The sequence below is a fragment of the Miniopterus schreibersii genome (assembly GCF_964146895.1).
Source record: "Miniopterus schreibersii genome assembly, chromosome: 7".
NCBI classification, from domain to species: domain Eukaryota; kingdom Metazoa; phylum Chordata; class Mammalia; order Chiroptera; family Miniopteridae; genus Miniopterus; species Miniopterus schreibersii.
In genome coordinates, this window is record NC_138108.1 from 16,365,725 (window position 1) to 16,384,161 (window position 18,437).

The 18,437-nt window shown below is 38.0% G+C and overlaps 1 protein-coding gene across 4 annotated transcripts in view; it reads left to right on the forward strand.

Annotated features, from left to right (window-relative positions):
* ERBB4 (erb-b2 receptor tyrosine kinase 4) overlaps window positions 1–18,437 on the forward strand; it is a 797,001-nt gene that overhangs the window by 523,370 nt on the left and 255,194 nt on the right. For all 4 annotated transcript variants that reach the window (XM_081141986.1, XM_081141988.1, XM_081141985.1 and 1 more), the window contains exon 4: window positions 1,914–2,048. In XM_081141986.1, the coding sequence (XP_080998112.1) occupies window positions 1,914–2,048 (135 nt within the window). The remainder of the gene's footprint in view (window positions 1–1,913; window positions 2,049–18,437) is intronic.

An 18,437-nucleotide genomic window follows, 5' to 3' on the forward strand; every position in this document is an offset into this window, starting at 1 on the left:
ATCGTTCTTACATCTTACATCTCCCTTCTGCTTTGATGAAGGTTGTGTGGGTAGGTTATGAAAAATAATGAACTGAGTTTTAGAAGGAGAAAGATTATCTAATTCCTTATTGTTTCTTTATTTTTTCTCACTTGAGAAAATGGAGCTGATAGTCGGTGAAAGGATTGATGATGGAACTATGAGTGATTTTAAATGTGGAAAGCTGTGCAATGTCAAACTAAATCTGGAGGATTTTACACATGCAGCACAGAGGCAATTTAGATGGGCCCCCTGGTCTCACTTTCACAAATACCCCTTTTATGGTGTCACCTGTCCGCTTCATCTTTTATCTCCCCTGTTGGTTTTAGCTGACTCATAAAAATTTCTCTTGAGATACTGTGCAGGGTCCTCTCAAGGCCACCACGGGAGACAGAGTCGCTTGCCTCCCCAATATCCATGGTCCTCCCCCTCCTCCCTAACACTCATGCTTGTTTGGGTTTTGTTCGTGTAGCAACGCGTCCACCTAAATACTTGCTTCCTCGGCCTCTTTTGCACTAACAATGGCTGTGGATATTGCACTGGCCAGTGAAGTGCAGACTTAATTCCCGAGGAGAGCATCTCTTCCAGGATAGGTGGCCGGAGCCTTCCGAGGAGGAGGCGTGTTGCTCCCCTTTCTTCACAGGCCCTGACTCCAGACTAACGCCGGTCTCGTGCCTGGAGAGAGCAGAGCCAGCTCTCAGGCAGGCAGTGGGGCCTGCGGAGCAGCTCAACTAATATCTGCAACTGCTGTCTACAGGTCTCTGATTATTACAGGAGAAAAACCACCCCCTATCTACTATTAATTGGGTTTGGGGTACTTGTAACTGAATGCTTTATAGACTGGTGTATGGCTTATCTTAAGTTGTTTTTTTTATTAAACAAGAGGAGAAAATGTGGTAGATATTGAGCGGGAAGGTGCTATGTATATTTCTAACTAATTTCTTCAGATAATAACAATAGTATTTTCAGAAGAAATATTTACATTTTTTTTCTGGCTAACTTAAAGCTGACCAAAAGAGAATCCAGGTATATGATCAACCATTGTTCAGGGAGACAAGTTACCTGATCAAGGCAAGTGTTGTGAAATAAACAAGTAAAAGTTGGCACTAGTGCATTTTATCCCACAGCCGTGCCATTGTTCAGTGAACATAGCGTTTTTATTCTCTCTCACATTGTGTTGTTCTCAGAGAATAATTGGCAATTCTATTGATTCCATTCAAGACAAAGAACATTTTTGTGATTGAAGCAGTCATTAATTTTAGCTTCTGTTTGGGGCTAATTATTTACCTACGGATTCTAGTCAATGTCACATTGACTGAAACAATTTTTCTTAAGGGAAATTTGATAACTTGGACCAAAAGCCTTAAAAATACTCATACTGTATGATCTTATAATATCATTTATGGAAACTTATTTTAAAGAACTAATCTGAGATAAATAAGTTAATAATCAACAAGAGGAGATTGGTTAAATAAGTCCTATTTAGTTTATACTCTGGTATATTCTCACTAGAAATAATGTATAGGAGTTTATTTAATTGCCACTAACTATTCACCATTTACTATTACAATTTGCAGGTTATGAAATAGTATGGGCAATATTACCCTGATTTTAGAAGAAAAGAGACTGATAGTGTCTATGCCAAAATGTTAAGACCGTTTTCTCTCTGAACATTTGGGTTATGAGTGGTTGTTTTTCTTTGTATTTTTTATCTCTTCAATTTCTGCCATTTAATTTATGTGACTCAGTAACACATATTTAAAAAAATATCCTGACTATTAACAAAATAACTCTAATTTAACACTGAAAACATTTTAAGTGTAAACCATTTCGATTGACTACCTTTTCATCAACAGAAAGTTTGACGACAAATCTGTTTCTTTGTTTTAATACAGAAATCCTAAATGGCGGCGTCTATGTAGACCAGAACAAATTTCTGTGTTACGCAGACACAATTCATTGGCAAGACATTGTTCGGAACCCTTGGCCTTCCAACTTGACCCTGGTGTCGACCAATGGTAGCTCAGGATGTGAGTAGCATTGTCCTTTCGAATGTCTGAGAATGTTCTTCTACCTCTTGTGAAAATGAGCAGCTTTTGTTTATCACGCCATTAATAATACTTTGAATTTCAATCATATCCATTGAAATCTTCAGTTTTTTATGACAGAACAATCTTTTATTTCTAATTAACTCTCTTTTTGGATTGATACTTCCCCTTTACAGAGTTCTCATTTTCTTAACATGACCCCTTTCGATAACTCTAAATTATGTTACCATATTTTCAGTGTCTAAGCGTGTGCCCCATTGTCCATAAACTTAAGGCTGGTGCCTAACTACTGGTTAACTCTTTGTGACCCATACACCACTGAGATTAAGGCAGTGGAACAACAATGTGCCTTCCTATTTATTATAATTAAAACGAACAAACTTTTGAACCTTTTAGAATTAATTCCTAAGCCTTCATTTGCCCCTAAAACCTTCATGACAACCCAAAACACGATAAGTAGAGTGTAGAAATATAGATTTTATATAGGAGAAATATGTCATTTTCTGGTTCTAGTCAGCCAAATAAACAACCCAATTTCCCATCCTAAAAATGTATTATTTCCACCACAGAGGATTTATCAGATTCAAAGTGTTTTAATATAATTAAATGATAAGCCTGTGATATTTGAACTATCATTAAAACCTTTAAAACTTTTTATGCCAGGAATGAGTGTCATTTTCATAAAGCAGGCTACGTTGTCCCCACATTTATTACTACTGATGTTTGTATGAGAACAGAAACTTTATCAAGTGCTAACCTGGGTTTTATATTTCTCATCTATTATTTTATATTTCCCACCTGAAATCATAACTATCATCACACAGTTCAACAATTATCTGAAATTGTACTGATCGTGTTATGACGCTTTATAGGAAATCAAACTCCAAGGGACAATTATTAAGTTTCATCATGGCCCTAAGAATTTAATGGGGAAATACGAATACATTTGATTCAAACTGACAGCTGTGTTTTCAATAAATGGCTGAAACTTTTCTTTTAAAAAGTATAGTAACATAATTTTCTTGTCGCCTTTGAGCAGAAATTTGTATGTGATTTCATCTTTACAGTGTTCAAGTTGCCTACCTCGTAAAATTACATGTGAATAAAAGATTGAATTTGTTCACACCAACAAGGCAAATGCTATGTTTCAGAAATGGCTTTCATTTTCAGTCTGCTCAGACTATGGTACATTGCGTATAGAAAATGCCTAATGGGTTGATAAGAGGAAAGGCCCACTGACTGTCAGCTTGTTAGAAGGACTGGCCCGAATGCATGAACAAGATCCGGCAAGAAGAGAGCCCGGGGCAGAGGGTAAAAGGAAGGGTGTCCACCAGCCTCCCAGGAAGCTGGAGGAAAAGAGGTCTGAGGGGTTGGCTGCACTTTCCCAGATGGCATCTCTTTGTGCTGTTCTTTTCAGGGCAAATTTGGATGGTTGCGCCTATAATTAGACAACCAGAGCTGCATTTCTTTTTGCCTGCAAATAATTGCAAGCACAAAAATTACAAATGCAAAGTGGAGTCATAATGAATGGTCCTTTACAAATTAACTACCACTTGCTCATCGAAGTTTAATTCTTTCCATGCTGGTTCTGTTTGCTGACTCATTTTATATACTGCGTGTCTCTGTAGTAGATGATAATGAATTGGCTGGTCTTTGAATATTGATTACCTATGGCTTATCCTCAGTCAGTTTCTTCCTTTAATTCTCCCCATGGGTGATCACAGGCACTCCCATGGTTTTAAATGCAGCTTCTTCTACCCTGATGATTCCCAGAGCTACACACCACCAACCACTCAGTCACCCCAGTTTAAAATTGGGCAGTTATCATTGACTTCACCTTTTCCTCAGTCTTGGAATTTATTTAATCATTAAATCATGATGAATTTGCTTATTTCTTGATTTTACATAGTTCCTATTTTCATTGCTGTAGTTCAAGGCTTCATCTGTTGCCGGTTACTGAAAAAAATCTCTGAATTCTTAATATTTTTTGAGGCCACAGACCCTTGTGGCAGTATAGTGAAACCCAGAGTCCCCTTCTTATAACATTTTTAAATGACTAAATAGGCAGAAAAATAAAGATGTTATATTTTAAATGCATAAAATTAATAAATGTATGATATGTATTACAAAGGATTACAAGAAAAATAAATTCTATTAAAATACATGTATCATCATACTTAAAAGGTAAATATATGATGCAGTAATAGCTTCTTTGGCTGTACATTAAATTAAAAATTCTAATAGTAGAATTTGTATGTAATGGAGTTTTGAAGCAGTGTTAGGCATAAGTATTATTTTTAAAGGACAGTTTCTTTAACAAATAGTGTTGGGAAAACTAGATATCCACAAGATTAATGTTAGACTGTTATCTTACAATATATAAAACAATTAATTCAAAATTGATTAAAGATCTAAATATAAGATCCCAAACTATAAAACTCCTAGAAGAAAACATAGAGGAAGAGCTTCATGACATTGGATTTGGCAATAATTCTTGGATATGACAACAAAAGCGTAGGCAACTAGAGCAAAAATCAGAAAATGGGTTTATATACAACTTAAAACTTATGTGCATCAAGGGAAACAACCAAAGAGTGAAAAGGCAACTTACAAAATGAGAGAAAATATTTATAAATCATATACCTGATAAGGGGTCAATATCAGGAATATGTAAAGAACCCGTACAACTCAACAACAGAAAAATAAACCTGATGTAGGAACTGGCAAAGGACTTGAATAGACATTTCTCCAAAGATGATATACAAATAACAATGAGCGTATAAAAAGATAGTCAACATAACTAATTCATAGAGAAATGCAAATAAAAACCATGAAAAATCAGCTCACACCCATAAGAATGATGATTATCAAAATAATAGAAAATAGTAAGTTTTGGTGAAGATGTGGAGAATTGACACACTTGTGCAGTTTTGCTGAAATTGCAAAATAGTGCAGTTGCTATGGAAAATGGTATGGTGGTTCCTCAAAACTTAAAAATAAAACTGCCATATCATCCAGCAATCCTACTTCTTGTTGTATATTAAAAAAAAAAAAAAAAAAAAATGGAAAGTGTGGCCTCAAAGAAATATTTACACACCTATAATCACAGTAGCTTTGTTCACAAGAGGTAGAAGCTCCCCAAATGTTCATTAGTGAATGACTGGATTAAAACGGGGGTATATACAAACAATGGGACATTATTCAGCCTTAAAAATGGAGGAATTATGAAACTTGGTCTCACCGAGACACTGAAAGGACCAAACCCCAGATGCTCTAGATCCTACATTCTTTTATTTAGCTTACACCAGATGCACCACTAATTCTCAAATGCTTCCTAAAACCAAAAACGGGCTAATGATAGAAGTGACAGTGGGGGGGAATTGGCAAATCCATAAAAGAGCATTATGTTCACAAACATAATTCCAGGAGTAATTATTTGTTTAAACCAGATGTTCTGCCTGAGTTAAATCTATTAGTAAAACTTAAAACTATATTTTTCATTTAATGACTCATATATCTTAATAATCGCTGGCTCCTTACTAATATTGCAAGTTGAGCCTCATATACATAACTTTCTTGAACTAGAAAATAATTGTCTCAAAATGGAGTAGAATTAAACCTGATTTTTTTATATATCAACATTGTCACTTATTCAATATCAATATATACATAAAATAAAAGCACTCTTCTAAGTTTGAACTTTTGTAGAAGAGTTTTTTTAAAAGTAGCAGGAAAACATACCCACAATGCATTTCGGTACAGCTTTAGTTTATGTGTATTATATATGCAGATATCCAGTTTTACATAAATGCAAACATAGTCAAACCCATACCTTTTTTTTTTTTTAATTTTCTAATTTTCTCTTTATTTCAGGAATGCCTTGAAAAATGCTTCTCCCATGGTAGAAAACTCTTTTTAAAATATTTTTAAATAAAAGCTTAAATTAAGGAAATAAAAAAGTATGTAAAAAAGAATAAATGAATCCTTATGAACTCAAAAGATAGCATTTAGAAAAGACCTACAAAAGAGAAATAGATTCTTTATGGACCTCAATAATAAAACAAAAACAAAAGAACTAAAGAACACTTAAAACTTTAGTTGCAATTATTCTATGTAAATATTAGCAAATAGAACTAACAGTATCTGGGGATGTATTTCAAAAAATAAGATAAAGTGACAGCTCTGCTGGGGCTTTTTTTGCCTTTTTTTTAATCCTCACTAGAGGATATTTTTCCGTTGCTTTTCAGAGAGTGGAGGAGAGGGAGGGAGAGAGAGGAAGAGAGAGAGAGCAACATCGATGTGAGAGAGGACACCTTGATTGGTTGCCTCCCACATGCTCCCTGACCAGAATTGAACCCGGGACCCTGCAGCCAGCGGGCCGAAGCTCTGACCACTGAGCAAACTGGCTAGGCTGCACAGCTGTCTTTTTAATATTCTTCATGAGAGTAAGAACTGGAGCCTGACCCATATCTGAGAGGGCCTGTGAGACTAGATTCATAAGAAGAGATTTTCATAAAATTCATTTGTATGTAATAAATACATATATAAACATATTATATAAATGTGTATACACATAGTTATATATGCACATATTGGTCTCAACAATTTGATATTGTTAGTTTCCATTTCCCTTTTGCATATAAATCACCTAAAATCTGCAGAAGTTTCTTAGTCTCTCCTCTTTGGCTATAGTTACTGCAACCCAGCCTCTGCTGACAATGACTCCAGTAACCTCAGCTCTTTTGGGCATACCCTCAACTGATTTAAGACCCACTGTACCCCGATTCCTTCAAAATACAAATGAGACTTCTTATTAACATAAGGATGTTATAGGAAGGGGGGACAGAGAGGCCCATACTGGACATCTGTGTTCCTGCTCATGTGTTGCAGGTGGGGACATCCCTCTGACTGTTTCCAAACCTTGGGTACCAACTCCTGTAATTTCCCTGGGCTCCTTACTTCTTCTCCAGGTGAAGGCTCACTTCATCTTCTGTTTCTGAATTAGTGGAAACATCAATTTGTTTCATAAGGAAAAGCCATTGCAGGCACAGCATATATTGTGACCTCCTTAGAAAAGTTTTAATAGTGCATTTCCCAAAGCACTGTTTCTTCAGCCTTAAATTATACTACATGTCAGCAGTGTGCTGGTAAATGTGTAACAGCCACTCTACAAAAATAGGGGGAAACACCTTCATTTGTAAAGCCTGCTTATTTCCTTGGTGTAAACATGCCTAACTTTGTCCCTTTTTAGCAATGAATGTGGATTTTGGAAGAGATGCGTAGTTTGCATGCCTTTAGGTACTATTTCCACCATACAGACTCAAAAGATGTAAACAAACTCAGTTGTACAGCTAATAGTAAAATATAGTAAATGAATCGGGAAATTATGAATTTTAAGTATATATTAGCTTTGTTTCAACAAAATTTAATTGGGGATTTATATACTTTAATATTTTTCAATGGCTGTATTTAACAACCAGCTTGCAAAATTCTACAAAATCTGACAGTAGCTGCAAATGAGCCAAATACTGAATACATGAGTCCTCTCTTAGAGAATATATAGCTCTCTGTTATGTGAAACTTCTGTTACTAATTTCAGCACTAACAATAACAGTGCTTTAAGGGCCTGTGACTTTCTGGGCCTGGTGTATCACGTGCATTTAAAGAACCCTATTTCTGATTCTGTAAGGTAGGTTTTAAGAGCCCCATTTGGGGTAGCTGAGAGCCTTGAAAACTTGGGATGTTTGGTAATAAGGACTTGCTGTCTTCCAGTGAATGGTTGAAAAGATGAAAATGTTACGAAATAGCAGATCTCTGGGGTTCAAATTATCCAGTAGGGGGCAGCCTTCAGATTTTATTGTCTCTCAGAAACTTACGTTAAAGTAAATTTTAACAAGTTTTCACTATGGGAATCTTCACTGAAAAAAAAAAAATCATTAGTTAACTAAAAGTCACTGGTATTATGGAAAAGGCTTGTACGCTGTACCGACAGCATGAATAAAGGCCACGCAGTCAGAATAATCAGTAGCTCCTAACATTTCTTGAGTTTTTGAATTTGGAGATTTTTGGAACTGGGTGACATTTATCTCATTTGGGGATAAAAAGTAATAAGAAGTACACACACTGTTTAAATTTTATGACAACCAAGAAAAGTCTAATCAAGGTAATCGTTCCAACGTTTATGGATGGATGAATGAATAAGTGAAATATGGTATTTACATGCAATGGGATATTATTTTGCCTTAAAAAAAGCAAATTCTGACATAAGCTACAACATGGATGAACTTTGAGGGCATTACGCTAAGTGAGGCAACCCAGTTATAAAAAAGACAAATACTGTCTGATTTCCCTTGTATGCGAGACTTAGAACAGTCCACATCCTAAAGGCAGAAAATATGCTGGTGCTTGCGAGGGGCTGGGGGAAGGAACGATGGGAATTGTTTGATTAGCATATTATTTCATATTTATAAGATGACAAGACTCATGGGCATATATGTTGCACAGAGTGGGACTGTATTTAATACCACTGAGCTGTACGTTTAAAAATGGTTGAGACGGTCAATTTCGTTATATGTATTTTTCACAATGTTTCTTTTTAAAATATAAATCAAGGATTATTAGTAAGACACATCTAGTGCTCTGCTACATTTTTAATTCCTTTTTTTATAATTTAAAAATGTAGCCCTATATAAAGTTTTAAGTCATCCTCCTATAGGAGAATTTGCAATTCTAAGCCTGGAGGAATTAAGGATAGGCGTTGAAATGCTAGCTCATAAGAACTGACTTAAATTTTTAAAAAGATACTCATCTGAACCAAATAAAATTTATATTGACTCAAATAACAAGTGCCTGAAACGATGAGATTCAAAACGAATTTCATAGTTGAGTTTTTAAGACATAAAACCCTACGCGTATATTTGGTGTTTAAAGCAACTGTGTAAAGTTGAATGAAAATTATGCTGGATCCGTTCAGCATTACCCGCCTTCTGCTTCTCTCTGATCTGTTTACTCTGCAGTGGGTTCAGAGTGATTCCGTCTGGGCCTGTGTCCTGTTTTGCAACCATCATTCATACGTTTCATGACCGTTCACACGTTTATTCCCGTTTACTGACAGAAGTGGTTTCGTGGAACTCAGTTGCACCATTCAGTAGACTTTAAAGAACTTAACTATTTTCCTTTCCCTCTCTAATTTCTCATCACTTAGAGAAAGCTTTGAAGTAAAAGGAGCATGTTTATTACAAGTCACTGAAAATGGTGTAATTAAGCCCCTCTTCTCATAACGTTTACCAAGGTGGCATCGTATGTGTGTCATCCCTCCCGTCTTGGTGTCCCCTCACTAAGTCACTTTTATTTCAAAGTCTGGAGCAGAAGCCGAGAGATTGCTGGTTGCACGGGAGGCCTGGGGCGGGGGGCTGGCGTCTCTCCAGGGAACTGGGGGAAACGAGTGGGGAGATCAAGCTGCTAACCCACTTAACAATCTCGCAAGCCTAGATTGTTGCAAGCAGCCGTATGCAACTTTTTATTTAATTCTCTGCTGCCTGGCAAGAACAAATTATGTTCTATTTAGAGGTGATTCTTTTGGCAATTGTAGGTGCTCTTTCTAAGCAGGGAAGAAAAAATGGGATGGAAATTATGCAGTGACATTTCACTTAAAGTTCTCCTTTAAGTATAAGTAAGAGAAATATACAAAAGAAAAAAAGAAAAAGCCTGATTTAAAAATGTGCAAAGGAAAAGTCATCTCAAAATTAGGTGTCTTGATCAGCCACTTTCATTCCCTACTTCCTCACGCTTTATTAAACAAAGATTTCGATCTAGGTAGTTTCTTTCAAAAATATTTTCTATAGAATCAATTCAAACTCTGCACTTAAGAAGTAGAATACAGAATTGAACTAGTTAGCTACAGGCCATAGTTACTTCTTTGTTAATAGTTAGCTCTTGCTAATTACCGTATGCCAAAGTGTATTTTCCAGACTACAAAAATTTGTTTTACAGGAAAATGACATGATAAAACTATAAAAGTTTTTAAAAGCAATAGAATATTGGTTTTTAAAATTCTATCTCATTTCTAAATTTTATTATGTTGTATAATTGAAAATATCAAACATTTTATTGAAAAGATTTGCTGTGTGTGTTTAGTGGAATAAACAAATGCCTCAGGGCCCTTGCATAATTGCAAGATACCTGTGTGGTTTGAATTCGTAGAGGAAGGTAAGAAAAGATTGCGCAGTTTTGTAACATTCTCATGAAATGATAAATGATTTCCGTTAATCCATACATTGGACCCAGACATTTTATCTGAGGAGGGGAAAAACCCAAACATTGTTCCCTCAAGAGTAAATTAATTTAGGGGAAGAGTGTCATACCTGCTCCTTTAAAACTACTTAAGTGGATAACCATAAAGGGAGTAAGCTTGCACCTCTGTCCCTCTCCCTCTCCTCCTCTCCACTAAAACCTTTACAGGACCCTGTTCTAGGCCCCCCTCTGAATCTTCATCTTTTTGGCACCTTTCTTCTACAACTTTGACTCGAGGAGTAGCCTAGTGACTAAACTCAACCTCTGGGGTTCTACATGAATTTGAACCTTGACCCCAGGAATTTCTGACTTAATTACGGAGCCCCTTTATTCTTCATTTTCCTCACATTAGGCTGAATTGGCTTAAAACACCGCCTGCCACTTAGTGAGTGTCAATAAATGTTAGTTGTTGCCATTTCTAGCGTTTCTAGCAGATCAGCACCTCCTGTGAAGACGCCTCTTCCCTGGTAAGGTTATCCTGCCGCTGGGGTTGTCGTCGGCCTTCTCTTAGCGCCCCAACGCAATTTACAAGCAAATACGCCTCCGGTCTGTGGGGTGGGAAGCTGGGTGGGGAAGAACAGGTTTTTGATGCTCTTGACATCCGCATATAGTACCCCCCACCCTGCGCTTTGAAGTTACCTGCTCAATGCTGCTTTTCCCCCCCATGCAAACCAAAGATCTTGGCCAGAGTGACCAAAATTCACCTTTTTGACTCCAGGCACGCCATTGCCTCAGGGACTCTGACTAAGTGTCTGGGTGGTTGGTCTCTTGCAACTTTCTCGCCTAATGGTTTCTTGAACCCCTGGAACCATCGAGCTTCCTCCATGTCTGCCCTTGTCCTGTGGGCGCCAGGCCGATCGCGACACCAAGTTTCCGTTCCCAGTGGTTTCCATCCTGTGCTCTGCCCTCCTTGCCCCCGGGGACTGCTGTATTCTTATGTCCGTTAACATAAATTAGATACTTGGTTATACACTGACCAAGAGTACGGGAAAAACAAAAGGAGCGTGGAATCCGGAGCCCACATTTCCAGGCTCTGATGTCAGGACGACCTCAGGCCCCTCACTTACAGTGTGATCTTGGACAAATTATTCGGCTTCCCTGGCCTCAGCTTTCTCATCTGCAGGTGTGCTTTTCTCCTAAGGTTGTCACAGGAAATAAATCACCTAGAACAGTGCCTGCTACGTGATAAAATGGCATTATATCTCAGCCGCGGCTAAATCTCTATCATGCTAGCTCACAGGGACTTCGGTTCTCTCGGGAGGACTTGCATTTCAGATGGTTAAAATAGCAATATTTTTATTTTTATTTTTTTAGAAAACAGCCTCCTGGGGTAGAATGATAGGTAATAGGGCTAATATTTAGGCTTAAATCATATTGCGATGGAATACAATAGGTGTGTATGTGGTGGTTTGCAAGTAATTTATCTTTTTTTTTTTTTTTTTTGGTAAATAACTCAGTTTTCAGATCTGTCTAGTAGTACATCAAGAAACTCCATTGAAATGCCTGTTGATGGAATCCCATTTTAAAAATAAATTATAAATCCATTATTCTTGAATTTTAGTTTTTGTGTATGAACTTCAAAGGCAAATTAATGAAGACATTTTGCACCAAGACATTTTAGGCTCATTACTAACTGTAATGCTGTTTGGGTCACTTTCTTATAACCTCCATCAATTTTAAAATCACATTTCATTCCTTAGGCTTACAGTGGCATTTTAGAAATGTGCCTGTTCTTTAATGTGGTTGTTCTTACTTTAAGTGTGAGGACTCGGAGGGGGCGAATATATATCTACCTATATAGCTAAGTCCCTTTGGCAGATGAAAGAATTGTAGGAACACGAGTTGAGACTCCTGGCTGCTATACCCCAGAAGAGTTTGTTTCATATAGTGCATGGAGCTACCTAATCTTTTTCAATTTGTTACCCATTTTTCTTTGTTATCTGTCTCAGTGATGTCTCTTCTCCCCAACTGACTGCTACAGGCCAGCAATCTATAACAAAAACTCAGTCTCAATCTCAGATACAATAATAAAAAAGAGAGAGAGAGAGACTGCAAGATTAATGGTCCCAGCTATAATTATAAAGTCCCAGGCCACAGACATGATAAGACCCTTCATTATTTACTCACGGTGGAAGGAGCTGGGTTGGCACTATAGCGTGAAGATACTGGCCTCTTCGTGAAGGAAATGTTGGGTTATTCAACCTGGAAAGACTACTGTGTTTGGAGAAAAAATGGTTCCTTTCCTTAAGGAGCTTGTCATAATTTCATCCATTTCAGTTTCCCCATGATAATACCCATTTCTTAATAATTCATAGAGAAGATAGATCTATTCTTGGTGCTGTCGAATGGAAGAGAGATGAAAACAGAGACTGCTCATGAAGACCATGCCACACACAGATGATGGGAACTTCTTTATGCTCATGGTGAAACAGACCAGTACACTGCTTCTCAAGCATTATCCGCTCTGACAGGATAAAAATGACAAATGTGGGAATAGTCAGGGTTTTCCTTTCCCACCTGCTCAGATGTTCTGTGTCTGCCAGCCTGATCTTTCTCCCACTAGACCCAGCTGTCTCTCTCTCGCACCTACACATACACACACACACACACACACACACACGCCTTCCTAGACTTGCATTGCACACTCAGGATACATAAAATATTAGCAGATAATTATTTGACCATAGAGCTGGATGGAAAAAGTATTTAGGGAGGATGGCTAATTGACGAATGACATAATAATAATTCAATGGGGGGGACAGGAGGGTGAAAGATTTATGATGGGAAATGAGAAATGAGAAAGAGAGAACTTGGGGGTGGGGTTGTGTGAATGAGAGACTTCAGAGAGGGAGAGATGTGTGAGTCAAGATTTAGAACTGTGGCCTTGGGCAATGCAATGCTTTGGATCCCATTTAATGCTCTTTGAGAGGAGTCAAATTTTTGGATTTTAATTTTAGTAAAGTTATTTTGGTTGCATTTTGGCTATTGAACCATGCTTCCTGAATGTGACACCACTCACTAACTGGACATGTGGATGGTTGCGGTCCTTCAGGGACCCATTTGCCCCTCTGATTGGCAGTCTCGCAGATGAGGTCATGGAGCTTGAGAGACCCAGCATCAGTGATGTCTGATCCTCTGCAGTAGTCCAAGGAATTGCTCCACCCATTGGATCCTCTGCATTTCTGACACATACCTTGAAATAGTATCTGCACCCTTCCCCTCCTCCCATGTACACTAGCCTGGAGTATAAAAGTGCGATATCCCAGCAGTAGCGTGGGATGTCACTGTGCTTGGGTTATTAGTAACATCCCTGCTGAGACTCTGGCATCTCAGACTTTGCCAAGGCATACAGAGACCTCTGACACCCACTTGTCCCTGTCTGCCAAGCCTGCCAAAGTTCCTAAGGTGTCACACCCTCCCCCTTTCCTATTGCTGGACTGCGGTACCTACTGATTATTTCAACTGTTTGCATAACTATTTCTGTCTCCAGGTTACTTGATTTGTCTGCCACACCACTGTCTCTGACTCTCTGTCTCTCTTTGTTGTTCTCTAGTATTTTTATACACAATGTTGTGAGGGAGGGAGAAGGAATTTAGCATTGATTGAGGCTTATTACATGCCAGGCCCTTTACCTATGTTACTCCACTTAACTACTTCTAACATATACAGGAAGCATCATCATCATCAATATTTTACTAATGAGGAAAGTCAGCTCTTAGGTTAAAGTTCCTTGACCAAGCTCCCACCAATTATAAATAGTGGAAACTGAATACAGATTAAAATGATTGCAAAGCCTGTATTTTCTGCATTTTACCAGCACTTTCATGAATATTTAGACCAATAAATGACAATATTATAAATTGCTTACATACTGACTAGTATTTTCAAATATTTTATTTTCCCTAAACTAGGGCTATAATTTCATACAGTGATTATAAATGCCAATTTGCTAAAATTATTTCTATTGAAGAGACATGTATTTTAGCCTCATTTACTGCTGAACCTTAATAAGCAAGTAATAGAATTAAAGTAAATGCCACTTAGAAACAACAAAATTAGCAAAAAAAATGTTAACAAGTAAATATGCTTTGTAAAAAAGAGCTGCTATGGCCCAACCAGTGTGGCTCAGTGGTTGAGCATCGACCCATGAACCTGGAGGTCAGGGTTTGATTCCCTGTCAGGGCACATGCCTGGGTGGCGGGCTCAGTCCCCAGTAGGAGGCGTGCAGGAGGCAGCCGATCAATGATTTTTCTCACCATTGAGGTTTTTCTCTCTCTCTCTCCCTCTCCCTTCCTCTCTCTGAAATCAATAAATATTTTTTAAAAAAAGAGCTGATATGATATAAAGGAACAAGCCTCTGGTTCCACTTTAAGGATATCTGTTATTTACCTATAAAATGGGCCAAATAATAGTAGCTGGTTGCCCCTCTGTATGATTTTTAAGAGGTTTTGAAAAATGGCACTCTCAGGATTTCCCACTCCATCTGGTCCAGCCTTCTAGTTGTATCATTTCTCCTCTAGCTTGATTTATGTTTACAGAAGGACTCAGGAAAAAATGAAAATTTGCTAAATAGGCTCAGACTTTCAAATCTTGCAGAATTCTGTGTGCCTGATTAACTGGTCAGTCCATTAGCTGTCTGTCAGTAATCCCCTCTGTGGTGGTACTGGGAGAGATGCTCACTCCTCTGGCCGTCATAAATTGGCTATAGGGAGTTGAGCCCCTGAGAAAAGGTGGGTAGACATGTTGCAGACTAAACGTGATACATTTCACACTTTTGTTCAGAATTACTGCTGATTCCATAAGTATATATGCTATTCTAAATCCTTTGTCTCTACATTGTTTGACTGAATAACATAATGGTGCTTGTAGAAAAACCAAGCTTGATGAGATTGACATTACCTATTTCTTTTTCAATCCAGGGATTACTTAAAGCATTTCAAAATACTAACTCTTGATTTAATTTATTGCTAGATGAAAATTCCATTATAAGTAGTTTGTTTTTTTTAACTTTGTCTTTCTAGTTAGTGAAAATACCTGCCCATCTTTTTCTGAATAACAAAATGTATAAAGGTTAGTTTCCATTCAAAAATTAACTTTCAAATCATAGGCGAGATAAGAAGATTGAATTGAGAATGGGAGAAAATGTAGAGTCAATTTACATAACAAAAGTACGGGCATGACAATGGGAACTGTCAGACAAAAACAAGGGAAATACTAACATCTGTTGAAAAAAAAAAGAGCAATTCCATATTACACTAATGTCTTTAAACCCTACTAATATGTTATTTCTTGGAATATAGTTTAACTTCATTATAATACAGGTAGTTTATAATAATTTAAATTTGAAAAAGCTATGTATGTTTTAGGACTGCTGGGGGGAAAATGCAACCCACTGGAAATATATCCACACGTCAAAGAGGAAACACTGGGAAATGAGAGACTGCATAATTTTTATACTGCTTAATTCTGCAAATTTGCTTACCAAGCATCTGATTAGATCTAATACTTGAAGTACAGTAGTCCTGCCTTATCCCAGGTGGATGTGTTCCCAGACCCTGAGTGGATGCCTGAAACGCAGAATAGTACCAGACCCTGTATGAACTATGTTCCAATCTATGCATACATACCTACAATAAAGTTTAACTTCTAAATCTAAATCTCTTACTGTAAGAGATTAACAACTAATAATAAAATAGAATTATTATAACCATATATTGTAATCAAATTTACATGAATGTGGTGCCTCTCAACTATCTGAGGGTACCATCCTCACCCTCCTTTTGATGCTGTGAGATGATTCAGAACCTACAGAATGAGATGAAGTGAGGCGAATGACACAGGCATTGTGATGTGGCATTAGATGTTACTATCAGGGTTACTTGAACATAAGCATTGCAATAGTGTGACAGTTGGCTTGATAACTGAGATGGTTACCAAGTGACTAATAGGCAGGTAGTGTATACAGTGTGGACATGCTGGACGAGAGGATAATTCACATCTTAGGTGGAGAGGAACAGGACAGTGCAAGGTGTTAATTTTATTATGCTACTCAGACTTGCATGCAATTTAAAACTTATTAACTTTTTTCTGTAATTTTCCATTTAATATTATTGGACCATGGTTGACTGTGAGTATCTGAAACCACAAAAGGTGAATCTGTGGATAAAGGGGGGGTACTACTCTATCGTCTTAAGATATGGCCATGATGTTAACAGAGTTTGGAATTATATGTCCAACTGGTATTTCTTATACTCTGCGTGCTTTGTCATCATGAAACCATTTTCACCAGACACCCTGGTATTGCTTTTTCAAAATATGGGTTTGTGTACCTCACCCCAGACCATTGAACAAACTACTCAAGAGTCCACAGGAACTTTTGGGAAACATAACAGAATCCCTCTTTATACCCTGAGGGTCAAATCCTATCATTTCAGTGCTCAAAAACCTTGGCCGACTCCATAATGATTCTGCAGAGTGAACTCCAACCTGTTTAGGAGACTTCCAAGATACTTTGTAAGCTCACAGTGAAGCTGCCATTTCCATGCACACTGCCCAAGGGATCCTAAACTCTCCACGGCGGCTCCAGAGAGCTGTGCTCGTCCGCGCCTCTCTCATCGCTGAGGTTAATCATCTGGCTGGAACGCTCCTTCCCTCCCCTTTCTCCACCGGACAGACGAGACAGTCCAGCCCGGCAGAAATGTCCAGCCCTCTGCAGAGCCTTTTTCAAATCCTTCCTCCCCATTTTATGCATACCTATAGCAAATATTGATGATTCTCGTCATTATTTGCTATTTTACTGCCTATCCCTTACGTCTTAACGGCTCCTGGAAGACAGGGCCCTGACTTCGCATCGTTTTATCCTTTGGCCAAGACAGGGACTGGTTTAGTGTAGGCTTTCAATAAATGTTCTGCTCCCCTCTTTTGAATTGTATGCTCATAAGAAAGATATTATTATCTCACTCATTCCCCAGTAAAAGTAATTTTAAGAGGTCAAGACTGCCATAGTTTAAAAGGACTGAGAGGAGAACCCGGAGCTGTAACTGTGTTGTCTTTAGCTAGAGGCAGTTTGAGGCTATAATCTTTTGTGGTCGCCAGTGACTTCATGTTCTGTAAGCCTTCGACTGCCCTGGCACGTCGCTTGCAGAAAGCAGTCCAGAGGTACAATTAAATCCCGCCTCTGCTGTCAGTTCCACAAACAAGCAAAACTTCCAGCATGGATTTCTGCCTCTTATAAATATCAAAGTGGCTCAGGGACTCTAGTCCCTAAAAAAAGAATGCAGAAGCTACATTTTTAGCAACATCTGCTGGACAAGCATAAAAGATGAAGTTGGTCCCATTGCTCACTCCTAAGATGAATAATGCTTTGTCAAAGCAGAGGTGATTGCCTGTGAATTAGAAAAATGCTGATATGCCATGAACAGCACTTATTGTAAAAGATTTCAATGGTTGGTTAAGTGATAAAAATATTTGTTTACAATTTTTATTTTACATTTTACCTCTTCAGTTGAGCCAGAATGACGGGAGGCGGGAATATTAATTTAAGTAATTTTGCTATCACTCAGCTGAGTTGGACGTGTCAGATTCTTATTTGTAAGTGGCGTATTTTCTCACACAGTTTTAAAAGAATTACTGCAATAAACAATAGAAAAGAATCAGATTTGGACTTAGCAGATTTGGATAGTGCTGGCAAAGGGTTAGTGCCCTAAATCATTTCTCCCATTTACAGAGGCAGGTTTCTGACTAATCCCGTTTTTGCTGTCCTCATTTTAAAAATGTACTACTAGAGATATAAAACTGATTGACAATAAAAATTAGTGACATATGGGGCCTCTTTCTCTCATGATATCAGGCCTCCTGAGGTACTGCGTATCTGATAACAGAGGGCAGAAAGTTCTCCATAAGATACTGAGCCGTAGTTGAAGTGCCCCTCTTTTTGTTAGGAGACACAAAAGGGACCCTCCAGAGGCCACACTTATCCTCTCCACTGAAATGCCCTGAGCTGACTTCATTGTAGATGTCACGTAGATAAATCATTATATAAGGAATGTAGCAGACTTTGAGCCACCAGTCAATACACTG